Source organism: Pelophylax lessonae (genome assembly GCF_965119305.1).
Source record: "Pelophylax lessonae genome assembly, chromosome: 11".
Taxonomy (NCBI): domain Eukaryota; kingdom Metazoa; phylum Chordata; class Amphibia; order Anura; family Ranidae; genus Pelophylax; species Pelophylax lessonae.
In genome coordinates, this window is record NC_138778.1 from 27,737,213 (window position 1) to 27,761,960 (window position 24,748).

The 24,748-nt window shown below is 44.7% G+C and overlaps 1 protein-coding gene across 1 annotated transcript in view; it reads right to left on the reverse strand.

Moving 5' to 3' along the window:
* Positions 1-1,168: 1,168 nt before the first annotated feature.
* The window catches only part of TIMP2 (TIMP metallopeptidase inhibitor 2), a 63,374-nt gene continuing 39,794 nt past the window's right edge, over positions 1,169-24,748 (reverse strand). The window contains exons 3-5 of the mRNA XM_082272495.1: positions 21,390-21,498; positions 10,767-10,891; positions 1,169-1,409 (exon numbers count right to left, since the gene is read on the reverse strand). Of these exons, the coding sequence (XP_082128621.1) occupies positions 1,212-1,409; positions 10,767-10,891; positions 21,390-21,498 (432 nt within the window). The 3' untranslated portion in view covers positions 1,169-1,211. The remainder of the gene's footprint in view (positions 1,410-10,766; positions 10,892-21,389; positions 21,499-24,748) is intronic.

Below are 24,748 nucleotides of genomic sequence, written 5' to 3' on the forward strand. Positions count from 1 at the left end.
CCTGGCTTAAAAAAAAAAAGGACCCCGGCCAGGGGTCATGGTTTCTTGCACTGGGGCCCTGAAGGTTCTAGTTACACCTCTGGGTAAGAGCTGACACTACACACGACTGTACAATCAAACTGACACAGGTAGAGCCAGATTTACTAAAAAAATTAAAAAACAGGCTTGTTTGGAATAAATCTGTACATAAAATGTTGTTGGGTCTACATCTCAGCATTCACACAGCCGTGGTAAATAATCCCCATAATGTGTCAATTTTCTATGATCACTATGATCGTTATCTAGTAGCCATAATGCAGAATTTTCCTGAAATATCCCAACCAGAAAAATACAACATTATGGCCACTAGATGGAGCTGATGAACATAGGAGTTAAACATATTAGACACATTACAGGGATTCACAAATAAAGGAATACCCAAGCTCAACCCCGAAAATAACAGAAGTGCTTGCCGAGATCCGGTGTTCAGTGTCCTAGTAGAAATTCAAAGCAAAAATTGAAGCCGGCCAACTCCTATAAATGTTCTTTATTGGCTACATCATGTAAAACAGGATCAATGCTAATGTGGGTTTCGGCTTCAATTTTTGCTTTACATTACAGGGATTATTCGTGATGGCGGTGTGAACGCTGAGCGTTTTCTATAACTCGACCCATCTGTATATGTAAAGAAGACAAACCAAGTCCAGTTGTCCAATCCGATTGGTTGCAAAGGGCAAGACAATGCCTTTCGGGTGTGAGGAAATTGTCATTATGTTAAGAGAATTCTGGGTAATAATTGAGCCTGTGACTCACAGCTTAGACCTCGCTTGGCGGCTTAGAAATAGAAGCATGGTGGGGGGAAAAAAAGTAAGGGGTGGGGAGGGGTTAAGTGAGGAAAGGGGCTGTAGACCAGCTACACAGAATTCGGGAATTCTTGATACGGCCTTGTGCGCTGTGGTAGGGGGAAAGGCGGTGAAAGGAAGTCTAAGAAGTAAGGTGGGCGGCAAGAGTCCATCCTCCTTCCGCCTCCATTTAATCCTTTCAGTGCTGCGATCTCTTCAGCAATGAAGGGGTTAAACCCCACGTCCCATGACGGTTTGGCAGTCCAGCTTCAGTCACGTGACTTGCAGAAAACCGATTGGGTCGAAAAGGAAAAAAAGCCGCCTCCTCCCATTCCTCCTCGGGGCGCTGGCTTCTCAGAACTGGCGGCTGGGACTTGAGAGAGACGGGAGTTAGGGGTCCTCTATGTCGAGGAACTCCTGCTTCGGTGGGGCGGTCCCGCGGTACCAAGAGCAAGATCCGTCACTGCGCTTGATGCAGGCATAGTGCTTGGCCTGCCGCCCGTGTATGCTCTTCTCCGTCATCCAATCCGTCCAGAGGCATTCGTCTTGGGAGCTGACGTAGCACGGGATGGAAGGGCAGCGTGAGATCTACAGGGGTACAAGCAGCACAGGACAGTTAAAATATGACACATGCAATCAGTCACTAGCATAATAAACAAAGCAGTTTTTTAGGCCTGATACATTATCGGTGGCAAAGAAGAAATTCCAACAGGAAAATGATGTGCGAATTTTCGCAAAAAGTCGCAAATTGCAACAAATTATCTATTATAGTGCAGTTACCAGAGGTGTAACAAGAACCTTCAGTACCCCAATGCAAAAAAAATATAAACCCCGTCCAGGCCCCCCCCACTACGGTGGTGGAACGCCAGGACCTGGTCGGAAGTTCGACCTTTGTGACCACCACTGGTGTCAGTAGTTTTTTATTTTTTTATTTTTGTTATTTTATTTGCTATTATTTTTTACTATTTTATTTTATTTATTTTCTTATTTACAATTTTATTTTTTACAATTTTCAGGAGCCCTGTTGGGAGCTTTGGTGAGGTATTAGGGATCTAAACAGATATCCAGAGATTCACCTTTGAGACAGAGAAAGGAGAATTGAGGACACAGCCCTCAATCTCTATTTCTGCTTCCTCAGCTGCACAGAATGAATGGACAGGAAGAGTTCTGTACAGAGCTTCCTGTTCATTCACAAACTGAATCATACAGTTGGGAAAATAATTATTTGACCCCCTGCAGATTTTGTTAGTTTGCCCACTTACAAAGAAACAAAGGGTCTATAATTTTAAATGTATTTTAAATGATAGAGACAGAATATCAACCAAAAATCCAGAAAAAACACAAGATTAAAATGTTATAAATGGAGTTGCAGTTCAGTGAGTAAAATAAGTATTTGATCCCCAAGCAAAACATGACTTAGTACTTGGTGGAGAAACCCTTGTTAGCAAGCACAGAGGTGAGATGTTTCTAGTAGTTGGTGACCAGGTTTGCACACATCTCAGAAGGGATATTGGTCCATTCTTGATTACAGATCTTCTCTATATCCTTAAGGTTTCTTGGCTGTCACTTGGCAACTCAAAGGTTCAGCTCCCTCCATAAATGTTCTATAGGATTAAGGTCTGGAGACTGGCTAGGCCACTCCATGACCTTAATGTGCTTCTTTTTGAGCCACTCCTTTGTTGCCTTGGTGGTATGTTTTGGGTCATTGTCATGCTGGAAGACCCATCCATGACCCATCTTCAGTGTTCTAGCTAAGGGAAGAAGGTTCTCATCCAAGATCTTACAATACATGGCCCCAGTGGCGGCTGGTGCTCCATCAGTCGGGGGGGGGGGGGCGGCAGACGGGCCTGCCCCCCCCCCCTATAACTCCAGCCTGCACCACCACACCTCTCCACCCGCCCACCAGACAGCCAGCCTCTGGAATGACAGGCGGCGGGCGGCTTCCCCCTCAGGCTCCTTCATGTCCCTTCTCGGCGGCCATCTCCTCCCCCCTTCTTGGCCAATAGCATGCCTTCTCCTTTTGGCCAATTGGGTAACAGGTTTTAGGACCCGCTTCCTGATTGGCCGGGAGGAGAATAATCATTCACTATTGTCACACAACTGGGTGGGCTCAGGGCGCAGTGCTCTGCGCCCCAAGCCCACCCTTTTTTAAAGCCTATTAGAGCCTCTGGCTCTAATCACGTGCTTAAAAAAAAAAACTCCCCCCATTGGAATCCATGCATCCCGCGCCCTGCATGTAGATTAGGGGGCCGAATGCATGGATGGGGGGGGGGCGGCGCTACTGCGCCCCCAATGGACGATAAGCCACTGCATGGCCCCCTCCACTGGCCCCTTTAGCAGAGAAACAGCCCCAAAGCATAATGTTTCCACCTCCGTGCTTGACTGTAGGGATGATGTTCTTAGGGTCATAGTCAGCATTTGTCTTCCTCCAAAAACGGTGAGTCCCCCTCCTCAAGAAAGCACAAGTATATTCTTGCCAATGAGCATCTAAATGATTCAGAGAAGGATTGGGAGAAAGCGTTGTGGTCAGGTGAGACCAAAATTGAGCTCTTTGGCATTAACTCGACTTGCCATGTTTGGAGGAACAAAAATGCTGACTATATTCCTAAGAGCACCATCTCTACAGTCAAACACAGAGTTGGAAACATTATGTTTTGGGGCTGTTTCTCTGTTAAAGGTACAGGCCAACTTTTCAGCATTGAGGGGCCAATGGATGGGGCCATGTTGCAGCCACTGCCTATCTTGGATGCCGGGTTATTTTGTGCTTTTATGATCATTATAATTTATGGTCCACGCTATCTGGTAAGAAGCGTAAATGTTGGCGCTTGGTATTGGATTTCATCAATCAACGTTACTTATACACTTTTTTGCACTTTATGGACACTCTTGTTTATTATTGAAAAGGACATTTTCATTGAAAGGACTTTTTTATCTTCACTGGATTTTGCACCTATTTCATTATATCACTTTCATATGATTGATTTTTTTTCTACATATTTTTTAATGATATATTTTGCTCATATTTTATTCGCTGCATGTTTAATTGTTTTCATGCCACATTATTTAGCATATGATTATTCATGATTGCACTTCTTATTTTTATTGATCATTTACAGCTGGTATCATAGTTGGTTAAAGAGGAAGTAAACCCTCCTCTGACACTTGTACCTATAGGTAAGCCTATAATAAGGCTTACCTATAGGTACTGTAAATATCTCCTAACCATGGACCGTTTAGGAAATATTTACCTTAGATGCATCCAGTGACATCACTGGCACATGCACTCTGAAGGAACGGCCGCTGGTGCCGTTCCTTCAGAACTCCGTGCCGTGACCGTCGGCTCCCGCGCGCGTGCGCGGGAGTGACGTCACCGTGGCTCCGGCCAATCAGATGGCCGGATGCCGCGATCCCGGAAGACGGGCGACTGGACATGTCGCCCGTCATACAGCTAAGCGGGCGGCACGGCAGGGGCTCGTTCTTAGGTTAGTATTTCATAATGAGCTAGTATGTGATGCATACTAGCTCATTATGTGTTTGTCTTTCAGGGTGAAAAAAAAAAAAAAAAAGGGTTTACAACCTCTTTAAGTGGCTGCTCATCTTTTCGTTCTTTTTACTTGACCTAGCGCAGATTTTTTTCCTGTTTTATACTGATATGCATGAAACCTAAAACCATGTCCATCCCTTTATGACTACAGTGTACCCATCTTCTGATGGCTCCTTCCAGCAGGATAATGCACCATGCCACAAAGCTCCAATCATCTCACCACTGGTTTCTTCACCATGACAATGAAGTCACTGTACTCCAATGGCCTCCACACTCACCACATCTCATCCAATAGAGCACCTTGGATGTGCACATTGGTGTGCGCAGCCTATTGCATTAGGGTGTGCACCCCAGAGCACAAACACATATGAATGTATAACAGCAGAACAGTGAAAGGTGTCAGTCGAGTAAAGATTGGTGTCAGTAGGGCAGTGGACATGTCATTCGTTTTTTTTTTTATTATTATTTTTCACAATTTTTTTTAAATTATTTTTACAATATTATTTTTTTACAATTTTTTTTTAGGAGCCCCATTATGGGGCTTTGGTGAAATATTAAGGATCTAAACAGACCACTGATGTCTCACTTATGAGTCAGAGAAAGAAAATGAGGACAGAGATTTCCCAGTCTCCTTATCTGCAACCATTACTATCTATGCTTCATTTAGGAATGAACACAGGAGTGATCAGCACAGATCACTCACTGTGTTCATACAAAAAAGTAAGGGGCCAGTTAATGAAATATTTACAAGCCCCTTCCCCGCTCCTGAGAGGAGGGAAGCTGCAGCACTGCAGGGGGGAGACAGGAAGCAGGGGGAATCGGCACTGCAGGGGGTGATTAGGGTGTGCCTAGGCACACCTGGCACACCCTGTGCGCACACCTATGGATCATGTGCAGCCGACAAATCTGCAGCAGCTGCGGGATGCTATCATGTCACTATGGACCAAAATCTCTGAGGAATGTTTCCAACACCTTGTTGAATCTATGTCAGGAAGAGTTAAGGCAGTCTTGAAGGCAAAAGGGGGTCCAACCCAGTACTAGCAAGGTATACCTAATAAAGTGGCCGGTGAGTGTATAAATCCTGTATAATAACAATATTTAATTTCCAACTGTTAGTTCAGCCCGATTGTTAAGGAAAAGAGTTGAGCCCAGCCCATGAAAACTGTAGGAAACATACAAGGTTTAGTAAATCCTCCTGCTACTGCATTGTGTTAGAAGATTGCATTGGTTGGCAACCACCATAAATGGTATAGATCAGCTTCCTGTATGGGGTCAGATGTCCATGAGTCAACACACAAAAAATATTCACAAAGAGCTCTCCTATAGTGCAGCCGGCAAGAAGGAAGCCGTTATTGTGAGCTCAGGTCTCGGATTTCGCTCAGGGTTTGCAACAAAACCACTTAGCTGATATTAAAAGCATGTGACAAAAAAGGTTTTTGCGGTCAGACGAGACAAAATTGGAACATTTTGTTCTCAGTCCAAAGGCCCGCATATGGTAAGAACTCGACATCAAACATTCACGAAAGGAACTGCTTTGAAAGTGAAAACTCCGCTTCAGTGTTAAAAAAGCTTAAAACAAGAGAAATGCTTTCTTTGATACGAAACCAAAAGCCCCGGATCAAAGAGGATTAGAGCGAGCAAAGTCAACGAGTCAAGCGGAAAATACCACCAACAAAATTTGATTTCGTAAATTCAATGTGGTTGGTGGGTGGTCCCAGAGATGCAGAAAAAAAAACTTGTGTTGGAGCTTTGCTGCAAGGGACTGTCCAATGTAGAGGAGGCTGTGACTTTTTAGGTCAACGCATAAATAGGCGGTAAATAAAATATAGAAGTCTTGCAGTGTGTGTTAATAAAAGATAAAATTCCAGGGCAGCTAACACATAACGTAATATAATCAACTTATAACACAAATACTAAGGAAAAGTCTAGAATTGCAGAGTTTTTCCCGTTGGGACTTTAGATGAAGCGCCTTACAACCAGTAATAAAAACAAAGTACAAGTTTATTAAATATATGCCAGCAATACAACTGGGATAAAATGTCATAATGCCAAACAGTTGGCTGAAGCAATATAAATCCATTACATTGGTACATACAGTAATCAAATAGCACATAGTAAATTTTTCGTAGCATCTGTGGTAACCCGACGCGTTTCATGAGTTCAGTCTCACTCTTCAGGGGTTGATGCATAGACATAATCTATGAAGTAAATTGATTTAAAAAAAATATATATATATTTATTATGTTATAAATATATATATATATATATATATATATATATATATATATATATATATATATATATATATTGTAAGCTTTAACCAGCAGGGCCCTCTAAATCCTCCTGTATTGAATTGTATTGTAACTGTATTGTCTTCCCTCATATTGTAAAGCGCTGCGCAAACTGTCGGCGCTATATAAATCCTGTATAATAATAATAAATATATATATATATATATATATATCAGGGCTCGACAAAACCCGGGCGCCAGGTCGCATTTGCGACTAGAATTAGCGACCTGGCGCCTGGGGTGCCCTGCAGAAGGTGTCCTGTCATTTTTGCACGGACTTCCGCGCACGGAGTGCACGGACTTCCGCGCCGTCCGAAAATTGAGGCCCCGGCTTTTCGGCCTACTTGAGATGAGAGGCTTCCAATGGGGAACTGGCGCCCTCTTGTGGTGGCCGGGAGTAATGACTGTTGTAATGACTGTTTCCACTGCCTGTTTGTTCTCAATGCATTACCATCTCCCTGTCCAGTTAGTTACCATTGACAGGGAGTGTGGTTATTATTATTAATTTAATTTATTTTTTAAATGTAAAAAATAAATAATATTTTTTTCTTTTTTTTTTTAATTATTAAAAAAAAAATTAAAAAAATATTTCTTTTTTTCCAATTATTATTAATAAATATATATATATATATATATATATATATAAAAAAGATTTTATATATATATATATATATATATATATATATATATATATATATATATATATATATATATATATATATATATATATATATAAAATCTCTTTTTTTTTTTTTTTCCTCATCGCCATGCCACAGCCGAAGGCCCCTTTCACACGGGCTGTCTGATCAGGTCCGCCTGTCAGTTTTTCAGACAGACCTGATCGGACCCTTCATTCTCCTCTATGGAGCAGTAATCTGCCGCCATCTGATCCTGTACGGATGGTGGTTCTATTTTCTATCCATCCCGTGGATCGGATCAGATGGCATCGGATGGAAAGAGACAGACAGTCTGTTTTCATCCAATTGCGCTATAGAGGAGAGTGGGGTTCTAGTCGTATTTATGTGTAAATTTAGTATCCGTTTTATTAAATAAAGCTTGGTTGTTAGTTTAAAAAAAAAAAAAAACTGGCTCCTAACTTTTTTAGCTGGCTCCTAGATTTCAGGAAAATTTGTCAAGCCCTGATATATATATATATATATATATATATATATTTTTTTTTTTTTTTCTTTAAATCAATGTACTTTATCGATTATGTCTATGCATCAACCCCAAAAAAAAAAAAAAAAATAATATATATATATATATATATATATATTAAGAACATAGTAAATATTACTATTATTACTATGTTGTGTATATATATATATATATATATATATATATATTTTTTTTTTTTTAATCAATTTACTTTATAGATTATGTCTATGCATCGACCCAGAGAGCTGCTGAATCACTGCTAGGAGGGGAGCAGGGTGATCTGAGATGCTGAATCACTGCTGGGAGGGGGTTCAGGGGGATTTGAACTGCCGGGTCACTGCTAGGATTGGGGGCAGAGTGGTCTGAGCTGCTGAGTAGCTACTGGGAGTTATACAAGTGAAATATTCCCATCGCACATGTTCCTGCAGATGACTTGAAGCAAGCGGGAGCTGTAGGGAACTACCAGCTTCCAATCGGTATCAACACAAGTCAAAACATATTTTATCAACACACTATGAATCTTCAGAAAAATGTCCAAAATTTTTATTAAAGTGATCATATCACAGTCGTAGAATTGCAAGGTTTAGGGCCACATGGGACCCCCTTCTTCAGGCAAATTAACTTTAAATTAATGTTAATTTTTGGATACCTTTCTGAAGATCTATGGCCCGCAGGTAAGATTTGCTTTAAAAACTATGAGTGAGAAGGAGAGTACGCTGAGCTGCTAAATCACTGATGGAAAGAACAATGGGAGCAGGACAAGAGCAGATGGGAGTTTGATAATTTGATCTGGCTTAGATCAAGACTTGGGGCTTCTGCTGTGACTGAGAATGAATTGCTCCATAGTACCTGCAGCTAATGAGGGCAGTGATAGCTTTTTTTTTTTTTTTTTTTTTAACGCTCCTGTTCTGCATTTTCAAATACATTTTTTAAATGTCTACTGCAGCCTTTCTCAACCTTTTCAACACAAAGTAACCATTAAAATAACTTTCCGCCCTCAGGAACCCCTGCTAAAAATTACTATATGTACAACTCATGATACATTAGTGTGATGGTCAGTGGGAAGAATGTTCCTTACACTTGTGGTCATTGGTCAATTACCTCCTTACAGATAGCAAAAAGACCAATGGTGTCAGCAGGAACTTATCTGAGAGGCAGAAATTGACCATTGCTCAAGAAACCCTTAACAACTTATGGAGAAACCCTAGAGTTCCACTGAAACCTGGTTGAGAAACCCTGGTCTACAGTTTAGCCATTGTTATGCTTTACGTTCCACCTTCATGATTGCCCCATATGGTAAATATGACCTCTGATAGAGAAATATTGTCTTGTGACATTTAAACAGTACACTCTATACAAACCGTCTCCATGTGCCCAACAGAATGATGACATGGGCACATTTGTGGTGACAAATCCCTTCCTATAGCATACTGTATATCCGTATACCGAGTAGTAGTTAGTCACATTCAACTGCATGTGTTTGTACTATTGATGAAGTTATATAGCTTCTCCAAGCCACTTCTTCAGTACTGTTGAGGACCTTTTTATAGCATCTTCAAGCCACTTCTTCAGTACTGTTGAAGACTTTTCATAGCATCTCAAAGCAACCTTATTTGTACTGTAGAGGACTTTTCATAGCTTGTCCAAGCCACTTCTTCAGTACTGTTAAAAGACGTTTCGTAGTATCTGAAAGACACTTCTTCGGCACTGTTGAAGAGATTTCAAAGCATCTCCAAGTCACTTCAGTACTGTTGAAGGTGTTTCATAGCTTCTCCAAGCCACTTCTTGAGTAGTGTTGAAGACATTTCGTAGCATCTCCAATCGACTTCTTTTGTACTGTAGAATATGTTTCATAGCATCTCCAAGCCACTTCTTCAGTAATGTTGATGACATTTTGTAACTTCTCCAAGCCACTTCTTCAGTACTGTTGATGACATTTTGTAACTTCTCCAAGCCACTTCTACAGTACTGTTGAAGACATTTCGTAGCATCTCCAAGCAACTTTTCTTGTACTGTAGAAGATGTTTCATAGTATCTCCAAGCCACTTCTTCAGTACTGTTGAAGACATTTCGTAGCATCTCCAAGCAACTTCTTTTGTACTGTAGAAGATGTTTCATAGCTTCTCCAAGCCACTTCTTCAGTAATGTTGAAGATGTTTCATAGCATCTCCAAAGCCACTTCTTTAGTACCGTTGAATAAATTTCATAGAATCTCCAAGCCACTTCTTCAGTGCTGTTGAAGACATTTGGTAGCATCTCCAAGCGACTTTTGTACAGTAGAAGATGTTTTATAGCGTCTCCAAGCCACTTCTTCAGTACTGTTGAAGACGTTTAGTAGCTTCTCCAAGCCACTTCTTCAGCACTGTTGAAGACATTTCATAGCATCTCAAAGCAACTTAATTTGTACTGTAGAGGACTTTTCATAGCTTCTCCAAGCCACTTCTTCAGTACTGTTGAAAGACGTTTCGTAGTATCTGCAAGACACTTCTTCGGCACTGTTGAAGAAATTTCATAGCATCTCCAAGCCACTTCTACAGTACTGTTGAAGATGTTTCATAGAATCTCCAAGCCACTTCTTCAGTGCTGTTGAAGACATTTGGTAGCATCTCCAAGCCACTTCTTTTATACTGTAGAAAACGTTTCTTAGCATCTTTAAGCCACTTCTTCAGTACAGTTGAAGACATTTTGTAGCATCTCCAAGCCACTTCTTCAGTACTGTTGAAGACATTTCGTAGCTTCTCCAAGACACTTCTTCAGTACTGTTGAAGATGTTTTGTAGCTTCTCCAAACCACTTCTTCAGTTCGATTGATGATATTTCATAGCTACTCCAAACCACTTCTTCAATTCTTCAACATTACAGGACAAATCCCGTTGAATGTGACTACTAGCTATACCATAACCTAGACAAATGAGAACCTTCACAGACATATATCCCTACAATCGTTCTCTTACCTTACACTCACAGCCCATCTCATATCTCTGGTTAAGACTCTTCTTCTGGGTTTGGGTGAGGGATTCCCATGGCCACACAAAGTCGCACAGTGTGATGTGCATTTTTCCAGTACCCTCTGCTTTACCTGGAAGAATGAGTTTGAATGATTTGAATGATCTGCTCCGAAAATGCTCATTTCAAAAAACGTAATAAAATGAAAGCCGAACTCAAGACAAACAGCTAAATATACAGATGGAATACACATAATGGAGCTGTTTTGTATTTCTGTCCACCCTGAAAGGTCAGAAGACCCGATTTTTCTTTACTGCAGCTGAGTAACACATACAGGTCATGTCCCTCTCCCTGGGACTGTAATGGCTCTTTTCAACTGCAAGTAACGGCTCGGCTCCACTCGGCCCTGCTTGGCTCAGTTTGGTTTTCCACTGCATGGTACTGCATGGTACGGTGTTGGAATGGTTCGGTGCGGTTTGGTACGGTTTGCTTTTCCACTAAAGTAGTAAGTGGGTGGGATAACAACGATTCTCTGACCAATCAGTGGCTAGTAGTGACAAACAGTCAAGGCTGCATGCAAAGGATTGTGGGATATGGTATCGGTACGGCCCTCTTGGAACCACAATCGAGGTGGTACTGTTTAAGCGAGCCGTACCGTTCGGTTCCATGTAGTGGAAAAGCGCCGCCGTACCGTACCGAACCGTTCCAACACCGTACCATGCGGTACCATGCAGTGGAAAAGCGCAAAAGCGAGCCGAACCGGGGGCACTACTTAGGGAGGTGCAAGGAGTGGCGGCAGGGGACCCAAAAAGAAGGGCATCAGGGCTGCTCTGTGCAAAAAGAAGGGGATCAGAGCTGCTCTGTGCAAAAAGAAGGGGATCGGGGCTGCTCTGTGCAAAAAGAAGGGGATCGGGGCTGCTCTGTGCAAAAAGAAGGGGATCGGGGCTGCTCTGTACAAAAAGAAGGGAATCGGAGCTGCTCTGTACAAAAAGAAGGGGATCGGAGCTGGTCTGTGCAAAAAGAAGGGGATCAGAGCTGCTCTGTGCAAAAAGCAGGGCATCGGGGCTGCTCTGTGCAAAAAGAAGGGGATCAGAGCTGCTCTGTGCAAAAAGAAGGGCATCGGGGCTGCTCTGTGCAAAAAGAAGGGGATCAGAGCTGCTCTGTGCAAAAAGCAGGGCATCAGGGCTGCTCTGTGCAAAAAGAAGGGGATCAGAGCTGCTCTGTGCAAAAAGAAGGGGATCGGGGCTGCTCTGTGCAAAACGAAGGGGATCGGAGCTGCTCTGTGCAAAAAGAAGGGGATCAGAGCTGCTCTGTACAAAAAGAAAGGGATCGGGGCTGCTCTGTGCAAAAAGAAGGGGATCAGAGCTGCTCTGTGCAAAAAGAAGGGGATCGGGGCTGCTCTGTGCAAAACGAAGGGGATCGGAGCTGCTCTGTGCAAAAAGAAGGGGATCAGAGCTGCTCTGTACAAAAAGAAGGGGATCAGAGGTGCTCTGTGCAAAAAGAAGGGGATCAGAGGTGCTTTGTGCAAAAAGAAGGGGATCAGGGCTTCTCTGAGCAAAAAGAAGGGCATCGGGGCTGCTCTGTGCAAGACTAAAGCACATAGCAGGTAAGTATAACATGATTTTATTTAAAACAAAAAAAGAATGAAGCTTTATTAGCACTTTAATGGACAAAGCTGAAAAAGTGATGGCAAAATCCTCATCTGGGAACCGAAAGCTGATTTTTGCAATACAAATATTACATAAATGCAACCTTACTTTGCAAGACTACTTTCTTGCAGCCGTACGGATGTTTCTACATTTTGGGGAAGCATTATGAAAGCTACTGAGCCACAGCCGGGTCGCTGAACAAGTTTATGTATAATCCCCATTCCATAAACCGATATTAAACCTCAGTTAATTAAGAACTTTCAGTAGCGGATTTAATCACTTACTGAGTATGTGGCTTCTTTATCCTTTAATCTTTGCCTATGCTCCTGCTAAATCTAGTGCCATGACTGCTGCCCCAGGTCTCCCGTTTCAGGATGGCTCCTTTCTCTTAAAGCATAATAGGGAACCATCCATGCATGCAGAGACTAGAGCTGAGTCTCCCTACACTGTGTGCATCAATAGAAACACACAGCCCCATAGCCTAGGATGGCAAGGCACTCCCCTGCTTCTCCTTCAAGCTTTTCAGACTAACTCCAGACTGCACGGTCCACTTTTAACTTTGGAAACTGGAAGTTCAGGAAAGCAGCATTGAAAGAGCAGGAGCCAGCAGTATTGGGAATTCTAAATTGAAAGTGCTGGGGTAAGAATTTTAACAAATAGTTCCCTGGGGAAGGTTTTTTTTTTTTTTTTTTTCATTGTGCTCAATGTACAAAGCTAAAAAACACAGAGGGATTATTACTATTTTAAAGCAGACCTTCCTCTCCATTCTTCACACTTTTTTTTTTACTTTTTTCCCTCTCCAGTATCACATACGTTTTTGACTGGTAAATTCCTTTATTAATATTTGTCTTCTGGTCCTTTTCCTTTTCTCATCTAGGTGAGAATGAGCCCCCTGCCTTCTGCGATACTCACCCCATGCATCACAGGAGGCTGTAGGGCAATCTAGAGCAGGGGTGTCAAACTCAATTGCGAGCCACATCAGCATTATGGTTGCTCTCAAAGATCCCTATGTATCTGGGGTGCACTATATACAGGGTGCAGGGTTCAGCAGTGTGTTACATACAGAGTTCAGAGCTCAGGATTATGCTATGTAGAGAGTGCAGAGCTCAGGGGTGCGTTATGTACAGAGTGCAAAGCTCAGGAGTGCAGAGTTCAGTTAAGGAGTGCTTTACGTACAGAGTGCAGAGTACAGGAGTGCGTTACGTACAGAGTGCACAGTTCAGGGGTGCGTTATGTACAGTGTGTAGACCTAAGGGGTGCATTATGTACAGAGTGCAGAGTTCAGGAGTGTGCTATGTACAGAGTGCACAGTTCAGGAGCATGCTATGTACAGAGTGCAGAGTTCAGGGGTGTACTATGTACAGAGTGCACAGTTCAGGAGCATGCTATGTGCAGAGTTCAGGGGTGTACTGTGTACAGAGTGCAGAGTTCAGGAGTGTGCTATGTACAGAGTGCAGAGCCCAGGGGTGCATTATGTACAGAGTGCAGAGTTCAGGAGTGTGCTATGTACAGAGTGCTGAGTTCAGGAGTGCACTATGTACAGAGTGCTGAGTTCAGGAGTGCGCTATGTACAGAGTGCTGAGTTCAGGAGTGCGCTATGTACAGAGTGCTGAGTTCAGGAGTGCGCTATGTACAGAGTGCTGAGTTCAGGAGTGCGCTATGTACAGAGTGCAGAGCCCAGGGGTACACTATGTACAGAGTGCAGAGTTCAGGAGTGTGCTATGTACAGAGTGCAGAGCCCAGGGGTGCATTATGTACAGAGTGCAGAGCCCAGGGGTGCATTATGTACAGAGTGCAGAGCCCAGGGGTGCATTATGTACAGAGTGCAGAGTTCAGGAGTGCGCTATGTACAGAGTGCAGAGTTCAGGAGTGCGCTATGTACAGAGTGCACAGTTCAGGAGTGCGCTATGTACAGAGTGCACAGTTCAGGAGTGCGCTATGTACAGAGTGCTGAGTTCAGGAGTGCGCTATGTACAGAGTGCACAGTTCAGGAGTGTGCTATGTACAGAGTGCACAGTTCAGGAGTGTGCTATGTACAGATTGCAGAGTTTAGCTAGTTTTCAGAATATAACGTCTCAGCGAGGAGAATTTTTCTGCCCACCTTGTGCGGATGGGGGAATCCATTGTTTTTTTTATTTTTTTATCGGCCCACTGGCTGAAAAAAAAAGATCCATCTCAGGTCAGTCTTATCCTCCAATGCTGTGATTTTTACACTCCTCGTCACTCCATCACTGCTGCTGACATTCTCTTCTAAAAGAAAACCAGCTGAGAATGTCAGTGAAAGTGATGGAACAGCAGCACACAGCATCACCAGGCTGTCAAAATGACAGCTGGGTCTTTTCAGGGCAGGTACAGTAGGGGGAGCAATGAGCATACAAGATATGCCCAAATGTTTAACTGAAGTTATTTTGGGTGTTTCTAGTACCAAGGCCAAGAAGCAGGGAAGGCCTGGGCCAGGGGCAGGGGGGCAATTGCCTTCTGGGCTGCTCTGATTCCCCGTAAAAAGACTGCACCGCTTCTGCCACAGACATGTCCAAAGACTCCTGTTAAAGAGAAGTAAAAAGTCCCTGCCACTGACCTACAGAGTGCAGGTTGAAGACAAGGACGGAGGGCTTGTCTCCAGGGGCAGACTGGCAACTTTCGGCCCAGGGGGCAAGTACAAACCAGAGGCCCATGGTGCAGCGACTCGGCCCCCCTCCCACTTTCCCTCACCCCCCCCTCTCTCCCAATCCTCCTCCTGACCCCCATTCCAAGGTGAAGCCCTGTTCCAGCTACTCTCCACTTACTGGCTGAATCCGGGTTCCTGACCTGACCAGCAAGGGGAGGTTGGGGGGGACAGCTTAGTTGGGGCTAGCCAGGGCAGAAGATTCTCCAGTGGGGCATGGAAACCGCCCTTGCTCAGGCACAGTTTACACCATCCATGCTGGGGGGGGGGGGGGCTGTGCTTTGGGCTTGTCTTCAACCTGCACTCAGTAGGTCAGTGTCAGGGACTTTTTACTTCTCTTCACCAGGAATCCTTTAGGCATGTCTGTGGCAAAAGCGGTGCAGCCTTTTTACGGGGCATCGGAGCGGCCCAGGGGGCAATTGCCCCCCTGACCCCTGGCCCAGTCCTCCCCTACTTGCCTCCCCCACGGCATGGATGGTGTAAACTGTGTCTCAGCAGAGGCCAGTTCCATGCCCTACTGGAGACTCTTTTCCCCCGGCCAGCCCTGACCGAGCCCCCCCAACTGCCTCCTGCTGGCCAGATTGGGAACCCAGATTTAGCCAGTAAGTAGAGTATACTTGGAGCAGGGCTTCAGCTTGGAATGGGGGTCAGGAGGAGGACGGGAAGAAGGAGAGTATGAGGAGGGCCGAGTGGCTGCACCATGGGCCTCTGGTTTGTACTTGCCCCCTGGGCCGAAAGTTGCCAGTCTGCCCCTGGCAAGAAGTCAGAAAACACAACTGGGTAATATACTGGAAGTATCATAATCCAGATTGAGGATCACGCTATTTTAGATTCCTATAAAGAAAAAGGGTGTAGTCATGAATATAATAGATGATGTAACTCGAGCATACGAGCGGAGGTACATGGGCCCGGCACCTGGCTCCATTTCCAAGATCCTACAGATGGGAATGAGCTGGGTGTGTACACTGCATGGCGGATGCATCACAGGCCATGAAGATAAAATAATTAAACAGGAACAAGAGGAAGAAGTTTTTTGGGGCAGAAGAGACTTTGCATGTTTCGTGACTTTCGCTTGAAGAGAGTGATAGCCGTTTCATTATTCATACAATTCATTCATTTCAGTTCATAGGAGCAAATCAAAGGCTTGTCCTATAGGGACCTCCAGGCTTATAAGTACGATCCAGCAAACATTTTAGGGGAAATTTGGTATTAATATAAAAATTGTTCCTATTTAACTATTTATTATCACTTAGTTAACGTTAATTGGCCTCTAATAATTCACCCTTCTCTCATAAGATATTTTTTTTCACTTTTTTTTTTCCTGTTAAAATTCTTTTGATTTATTGTGTTGGGGCATTTTGGGGTTTGTTTAACCACTTCTGGGCGGAAGATTTTCCCCCTTAATGACCAGACCATATTTTGCGATTCGGCACTGTGTTACTTTAACGGACAATTGCGCAGACGTGCGACGCTGTATCTAAATAAAATTGATGTCCTTTTTTTTCCCACAAATAGAGCTTTCTTTTGGTGGTATTTGATCACCTGTGCGATTTTTATTTTTTGCGCTATAAACAAAAAAAAGCAACAATTCTGAAAAACAAAAAAACATATTTTTCACATTCTGCTACATACTATTCCCAAAAAAAAAAAATGTAAAAATCAAAATTTTTTATCATTTTAGGCCAATTTGTTTTCTGCTACATATTTTTGGTAAAAACAAATCGCAACAAGCGTATTTTGGTTTGCGCAAAAGTTATCGCGTCTACTAACTACGGGAAAGATTTATGTCAGTTTTAATGTTTTTTCTTTCTTACTAGTAATGGCAACGATCTGCGATTTTTTGCAGGACTGCAACATTGCGGCGGACAGATCGGACCCCTGACTGACATTTTTGACACTTTTGGGGGGACCAGTGACATTACTGCAGTAATCAGTGCTAAAAATATGCACTGTTACTGTAATAATGACACTTGCATGGAAAAGGTTAACATTATGGGTGATCAAGGGGTTAAATGTGAGCCTAGGGGAGTGATTCTAACTGTGGGGGGCGTGGCTTCTGAAATGACCATAGAGACATGTGATCCTATAAAGAAGGATCACAGGGGTTCTATGATCATTCCAGGGAGAAGAACAGTCAGCTGTGCTTACAACAGCTGACCGTTCTTCTCTCTCAGCGGGGAACGAACGTGGGTGTCAGGTGGCAATCAGAGCCGCCTGCCCGCTGCATCGGCTTCCCCGCTGACGAGCGGGGGTGGGAGCGGGCAGCCGGCGGCGTGAGCTCGCCCCCTAGCCTCCTGAGAGCAAGCAACATACAGCTATGACAATTTGCCCAGGAGCGGCTGCCTGCCGCCGTATAAGTGCAGCAGGCGGTCATAAAGCGGTTAAACTAAGTTAAGGCTCTGTTCACATATAGGCGTTGCTATTTTTACAGATGTTTTTCTGGGTGTTTTTGCTGCGTTTTTGTGCAAATGTTTTTAGAGTAAAAACGCCTGTAATCTGCCAAAAAAGAAGCTCATGTACTTTTTTGAGTGACGGGCATTTTGCTTAAGGCCACAGAACACACATATGTGAACAGGGGCCATTGAAATCAATGGGATTTGTCTTGTTGGGTGTTAGAGCAGAAAATCGCCCAAAAACGCCTAGATGTGAACGGAGCATAAAACAAGACAGATCACAGTATGACATTTGTACATATCAGTGTTTCTAAGGGTTGCCTCCAGTATCCAGAAGATCTACATCTACCTCCTTTAGAACACCTTCACCACCTCTCTATTGGAGCCAAAAGGTAGGAGTCTGAGGTGCTGAGGGGCTGTGTGATTGGGGGGGGGGGGCACTGAGATGGGGAACTGTGTGATTGCGGGTGTAACGGAACCGCAACCCACACTGTGTTTGTGGGCTTCTGTCAATATACGGCTTCCTCCAGTCTAAACATAGATATCAGATATTCAAGCCGCCCCCCCATACAAAACTAGCCGACAACTTAGCTTGTATGTATCTGAAAACAACTTTCTCCTTTATTGAACAAGAAGCAGACTTTTTATACACTTGAGAAGTATGTCAGTCACTACATAAACAATGACCTGAATATTTACCCAAAACATTACACAATGGTTAGATAACAAAGTACAGCTGACTCACGGCTAATCCCATCTAGACAAGGTTATCATTAACATGCTTATTAACTCAATGCACTTAAACCAGCCTGGATGACCAGACTGCCGGCAACAAGGCTAAAACAAAATACAAAATTACAAATTATCCTAAGTATAAACACAGAACACCGTATTATACAGACAATAGGAAGAGACCACTAGTGACAGACTGTCCGTCTCTGAGGTGCCATGTTGAACTTCCAGTGACCAGTATGAGAGAGTGAGAGCGATAACACCAAATTTAACACACCTGCTCCCCATTCACACCTGAGACCTTGTAACACTAACAAGTCACATGACACCGGGGAGGGAAAATAGCTAATTGGGCCCAATTTGGACATTTTCACTTAGGGGTGTACTCACTTTTGCTGCCAGAGGTTTAGACATTAATGACTGTGTGTTGAGTTATTTTGAGGGGACAGCAAATTTACACTGTTATACAAGTTGTACACTCACTACTTTACATTGTAGCAAAGTGTCATTTCTTCAGTTTTGTCACATGAAAAGATAGAATAAAATGTTTACAAAAATGTGAGGGGTGTACTTACTTTTGTAAGATACTTTATATGCAGGAGAGGAGTACAGGAGGAATGATGGGGGGCAGTATATGCAGGAGAGGAGTATAGAGGGAATGATGGGGGGCAGTATATGCAGGAGAGGAGTACAGAGGGAATGATGGGGGGCAGTATATGCAGGAGAGGAGTACAGAGGGAATGTTAGAGGAAAGTATATAGGAGAGGAGTGTAGGGAGTATGATGATGGGCAGTATATGCAGGACAGGAGTACAGGGGGAATGATGGGGGGGGGGGGCAGTATTTGCAGGAGAGGAGTACAGAGGGAATGTTAGAGGGCAGTATATGCAGGAGAGGAGTACAGAGGGAATGATGTGGGGCAGTATATGCAGGAGAGGAGTACAGGAGGAATGATGGGGGGCAGTATATGCAGGAGAGGAGTACAGAGGGAATGATGGGGGGCAGTATATGCAGGAGAGTAGCACAGGAGGAATGATGGGGGGCAGTATATGCAGGAGAGGAGTACAGAGGGAATGATGGGGGGCAGTATATGCAGGAGAGGAGTACAGAGGGAATGATGGGGGGCAGTATATGCAGGAGAGGAGTACAGAGGGAATAATGGGGGGCAATATATGCAGGAGAGGAGTACAGAGGGAATGATGGGGGGCAGTATATGCAGGAGAGGAGTGTAGGGAGTATGATGATGGGCAGTATATGCAGGAGAGGAGTACAGAGGGAACGATGGGGGCAGTATATGCAGGAGAGGAGTACAGAGGGAATGATGGCAAGCAGTATATGCAGGAGAGGAGTGTAGAGTATGATGATGGGCAGTATATGCAGAAGAGGAGTACAGAGGGAATGATGGGGGGCAGTATATGCAGGAGAGGAGTACAGAGGGAATAATGGGGGGCAATATATGCAGGAGAGGAGTACAGAGGGAATGATGGGGGGCAGTATATGCAGGAGAGGAGTGTAGGGAGTATGATGATGGGCAGTATATGCAGGAGAGGAGTACAGAGGGAATGATGGGGGGCAGTATATGCAGGAGAGGAGAAAAGAGGGAAGTATGGGGGGCAGTATATGCAGGAGAGGAGTACAGAGGGAATGATGGGGGGCAGTATATGCAGGAGAGGAGAAAAGAGGGAAGTATGGGGGGCAGTATATGCAGGAGAGGAGAAAAGAGGGAAGTATGGGGGGCAGTATATGCAGGAGAGGAGTACAGAGGGAATGATGGGGGGCAGTATATGCAGGAGAGGAGTACAGAGGGAATGATGGGGGGCAGTATATGCAGGAGAGGAGTACAGAGGGAATAATGGGGGGCAATATATGCAGGAGAGGAGTACAGAGGGAATGATGGCAAGCAGTATATGCAGGAGAGGAGTGTAGAGTATGATGATGGGCAGTATATGCAGAAGAGGAGTACAGAGGGAATGATGGGGGGCAGTATATGCAGGAGAGGAGTACAGAGGGAATAATGGGGGGCAATATATGCAGGAGAGGAGTACAGAGGGAATGATGGGGGGCAGTATATGCAGGAGAGGAGTGTAGGGAGTATGATGATGGGCAGTATATGCAGGAGAGGAGTACAGAGGGAATGATGGGGGGCAGTATATGCAGGAGAGGAGAAAAGAGGGAAGTATGGGGGGCAGTATATGCAGGAGAGGAGAAAAGAGGGAAGTATGGGGGGCAGTATATGCAGGAGAGGGGAAAAGAGGGAAGTATGGGGGGCAGTATATGCAGGAGAGGAGTACAGAGGGAATGATGGGGGGCAGTATATGCAGGAGAGGGGAAAAGAGGGAAGTATGGGGGGCAGTATATGCAGGAGAGGAGTACAGAGGGAATGATGGGGGGCAGTATATGCAGGAGAGGAGTACAGAGGGAATGATGGGGGGCAGTATATGCAGGAGAGGAGTACAGAGGGAATGATGGGGGGCAGTATATGCAGGAGAGGAGTACAGAGGGAATGATGGGGGGCAGTATATGCAGCAGAGGAGTGTAGGGAGTATGATGATGGGCAGTATATGCAGGAGAGGAGTGTAGGGAGTATGATGATGGGCAGTATATGCAGGAGAGGAGTGTAGGGAGTATGATGATGGGCAGTATATGCAGGTCTGGAGTACAGAGGGAATGCTGTGGGGGAGTATATGCAGGAGAAGAGTACAGAGGGAACGATGGGGGGGAAGTATGTGCAGCAGAGGAGTGCAGAGGGCATGACAGGAGGTCATAAGTGCAAGACAATAGTATGCAGGGCAATAGTGTGGAGGGCATGATGGAGGGCAACATGTGCAAGAAAGTAGTATTAAGGGTGTGATTGGGGGGGGGGGGGCAGTATGGACAGAAAAGTGTGGAGGGCATGATGGGGCCAGTATGTACAGAAGAATAGTGTAGAAGGTATGATGGAGGGCCATATGTATAGGAGAGGACATAAAGCAGTGACTGATGGCCTGGATCGGACAGTCCTGGAGGAAATCACTCTTGTAGGTATAATAAGTTAATATCTATGCGCTACCAAAAAAGAAATAAGGAACGGAGAATGGAGATGGAGATAAAAACTCTTGTAGGTAAGTGTGCCATAGTGTGTACATTGGAAATCTTAGTTACTTTGTTCCAACAACAAAGACTTTTAACTGTCAAGCAGTCATTGGTTGCTAACCTGCAATCAGATACTCCTTTTTGCCTCCCGTCTCCAGTGTCACCCCACACACTGCGGAAGAAGAAGCTGTGTTTATGTACTGGATGTCCTCGGCGGGGCCCTTGAACATCTGCAGAATAAAGAACACGGCAATCAATAGATCATTTCCAATGATAAAACATATATCAGTGAGCAGCTAATATTGCAGGATTTATCCTTAGGCTACGTTCACATGTGGGCGTAGCGGATCACGGGCAGAATTGCCGCGATTCTGCCCGTGATCCGGAATCATTGCAAATCACGGGACGCCTGTGCGATGCCTGTGATTTGCAATGGCACCCCAAACGCTGTGTGATGTTGCCGAGATTTCCGCCTGCCGAATCGCAGTAACATCGCGCAAACAGAATCGCAGGACGCATGACGCACAAAAGAAGCTCTTGTACCTTTTTTGGGCGTCATGCGTCCCGCGATTCTGTTTGCGCAATGTTACCGCGATTCGGCAGGCGGAAATTGCGGCAACATCGCACAGCGTTTAGGGTGCCATTGCAAATCACGGGCATCGCACAGGCGTCCCGCGATTTGCAATGATTCCGGATCGCGGGCAGAATCGTGGCAATTCTGTCCGTGATCCGCTACGCCCACATGTGAACGTAGCCTAAGGGCTCTTTCACACAGTATGTCCATCGGATGGACTCCGTTTATCTCAGCGGGGGATCGATCCGCCAATCCCCCACTGAGCAGGAGGATGACAGCTGTGTCTCTGCGCTGTGTGCAGAGACACAGCTGTCAGTTCCCCATGCATCTCTATGGGGGAATCGGATGAGAACGGACCGTCTGTCAGTTCTAATCCAATCCGATCCATCCATCCAGATTTGACGGATCGGGTGTCAGTGGACATGTCTCTGCTGACATCCGATGCCCCATAGAGATGCATGGGGGAACCGTTCAGATCCGCCAAAAAAACGGACAGGCGGATCTGAACGGTCCGCCTGTGTGAAAGGGGCCTTAAGGTGCACGCCAGGAAAACAAATACATGCAGAGGTAAAATACACATATGAGAGATGTCTTACTTGCCAATCGATTTGTATTTCTTTCCTTCCAGTCCTGAGATTTACACAGCCCTGCCGCATAGCACATCCGGCTTGCTGACCTTTTCTTTTTTCTGCTGCAGTTAAGAACCACCTTCTTGACCCCCCCATGTTTGGACAGTATAGGAGAATCAACAGATTTATCAGGTGATCTCTTTGCTCTCTCCTTCTGTCAGTATGGGGGGAGATTTACTAAAACTGAAGAGTGCAAAATCTGGTGCAACTGTGCACAAAAATCACCTTACAGGTCAAAGCTTAAAGCGAAATTCCGCCCCCCACCCCACCCCCTCCAAAAATGTAAAGTCAGCAGCTACACATACTGTAGCTGCTGACTTAATATTAGGAAACTTACCTGTCCCGGAATCCAGCGATGTCGGCACCGCAGCCGATGTTTCCATCAGCTGTCGGGTGCTGCCGCCGCCCTTGCTGGTAAGGGAAGCCAGCAGTAAAGCCTTGTGGCACCACGGCCTGGCCGCTACTGTGCATGCGCGAAGCGTGCTGCGCTCTCTTACTGGCCTAGAAGCAGAGGAAGGAGGAGGGGGCTGAACTTCTGACGTACCTCGCCGCGGCGAGGTCCGACGGAAGTGGGGACAGGGTACCTGTCAAAAACAGGTACCCGCTCCCCCCCGAAAAGGTGCCAAATGTGACACCAGAGGGGGGGAGAAGACAGATAAGCGGAAGTTCCACTTTTGAGTGGAACTCCGCTATAATTGAACAATCTGAAGTTAGAAGCTGATTTGCTAACATGCACAGCTGCACCAGATTCTAAGTGCACCAGTTTTAGTAAATCTCCCCCCATGTGACTTGTAGGTACATCTGAATGCAGGACATCTATTCGGCGTTGTGTATTGGCCATCCTTCTCCCAGTCTGAGTGCTGCTGTACAGGGGACTTCAAGAGGCTTAAAACAAGTCAAATGTAGATATTGAGAGCCGGTTCACATACAGGCGACCCGACTTGCCGGGGCGACCTGTGAAATCGCGGTGCACACCGCAACCTCAGAGCGACATGCACGGACTTCATATCATTGAAGTCAATGCAGGTCGCTCCAGGTCGCCCCAAAGTAGTACAGGACCCTTTTTCTAAGTCGGAGCGACTTGTGTTAGAACGGGTCCTGTGCTAATCAATGGCAGGCGACCCACCGCGACTTGTCAGGCGACCAAGTCGTCTGACAAGTCGCCCCAGTGTGAACCGGCTCTTATACTGGCTGTGTTTTTTTTTTTAAGTAATAAATATTTTAATAAATATATAGCTGCATTCACTGATGTTTATTAATATCTGCTTTCATTTTTCCTATGACATTTCTCTTCATTATTCTTGTATTATACTGTTTTTAGAGTCAACCAATTCCTAGCCTTGCATTGTAAGAAGGAGCAGTAAATTGCAACAATTGTGCATCAACTCAAAGTAGGAAGCAGAGCCTGAGTATGTAATGAGCAAATATGGCTGCCCCATATAAATATAGAAGTACAATTTATACATTGAAAAAAAGGTTTAAGAATATATTGATAAGATTTTTTTAACATTAACCACTTAAGGACCGCCTGCTGGCCCTCCTGCGTGAAACGCCGTAGGTATACGTCGGCCGCGCGCCTGCAGCTAGGCAGTGGGGACTCCTATGTACGGGGCAGGCGGCTCCAATTGCCGCCTGACACCCGCGATCGCTCCCAGCTAAGAGAGAAGAATGGTCGGCTGTTGTAAACACAGCTGACCGTTCTTCTCTCTGGAATGATCACAGAGCGCCTGTGGTCCTTCTATATAGGTCTCTATGATCATTTCACAAGCCACGCCCCCTTACAGCTAGAATCACTCCCCTAGGTACACATTTAACCCTTTGATCACCCACAGTGTTAACCCCTTCCCTGCCAATGGCATTATTACAGTAACAGTGCATATTTTTAGCACTGATTACTGTAGTAATGTCACTGGTCCCCCCAAAAGTGTCAAAAATGTCAGTTAGGGGTCCGATCTGTCCACCGCAAAGTCCCGCTAAAAATCGCAGATCACCGCCATTACTAGTAAAAAAAAAAAAAAAAAAAAACAATAAAAATTACATAAATCTTCCAGTAGTTAGTAGACGCGATAACTTTTGCCCAAACCAATCAAAATATGCTTATTGCGATTTTTTTATTTTTTTTTTTACCAAAAATATGTAGCAGAAAACAAATTGGCCTAAAATGTTAAAAAAGTTTGATTTTTAAATTATTTTTTTTGGGAATGTCATATAGCAGAATGTGAAAAATATTGTTTTTTTTTTTAGAATTGTCGCTCTTTTTTTGGTTATAGCGCAAAA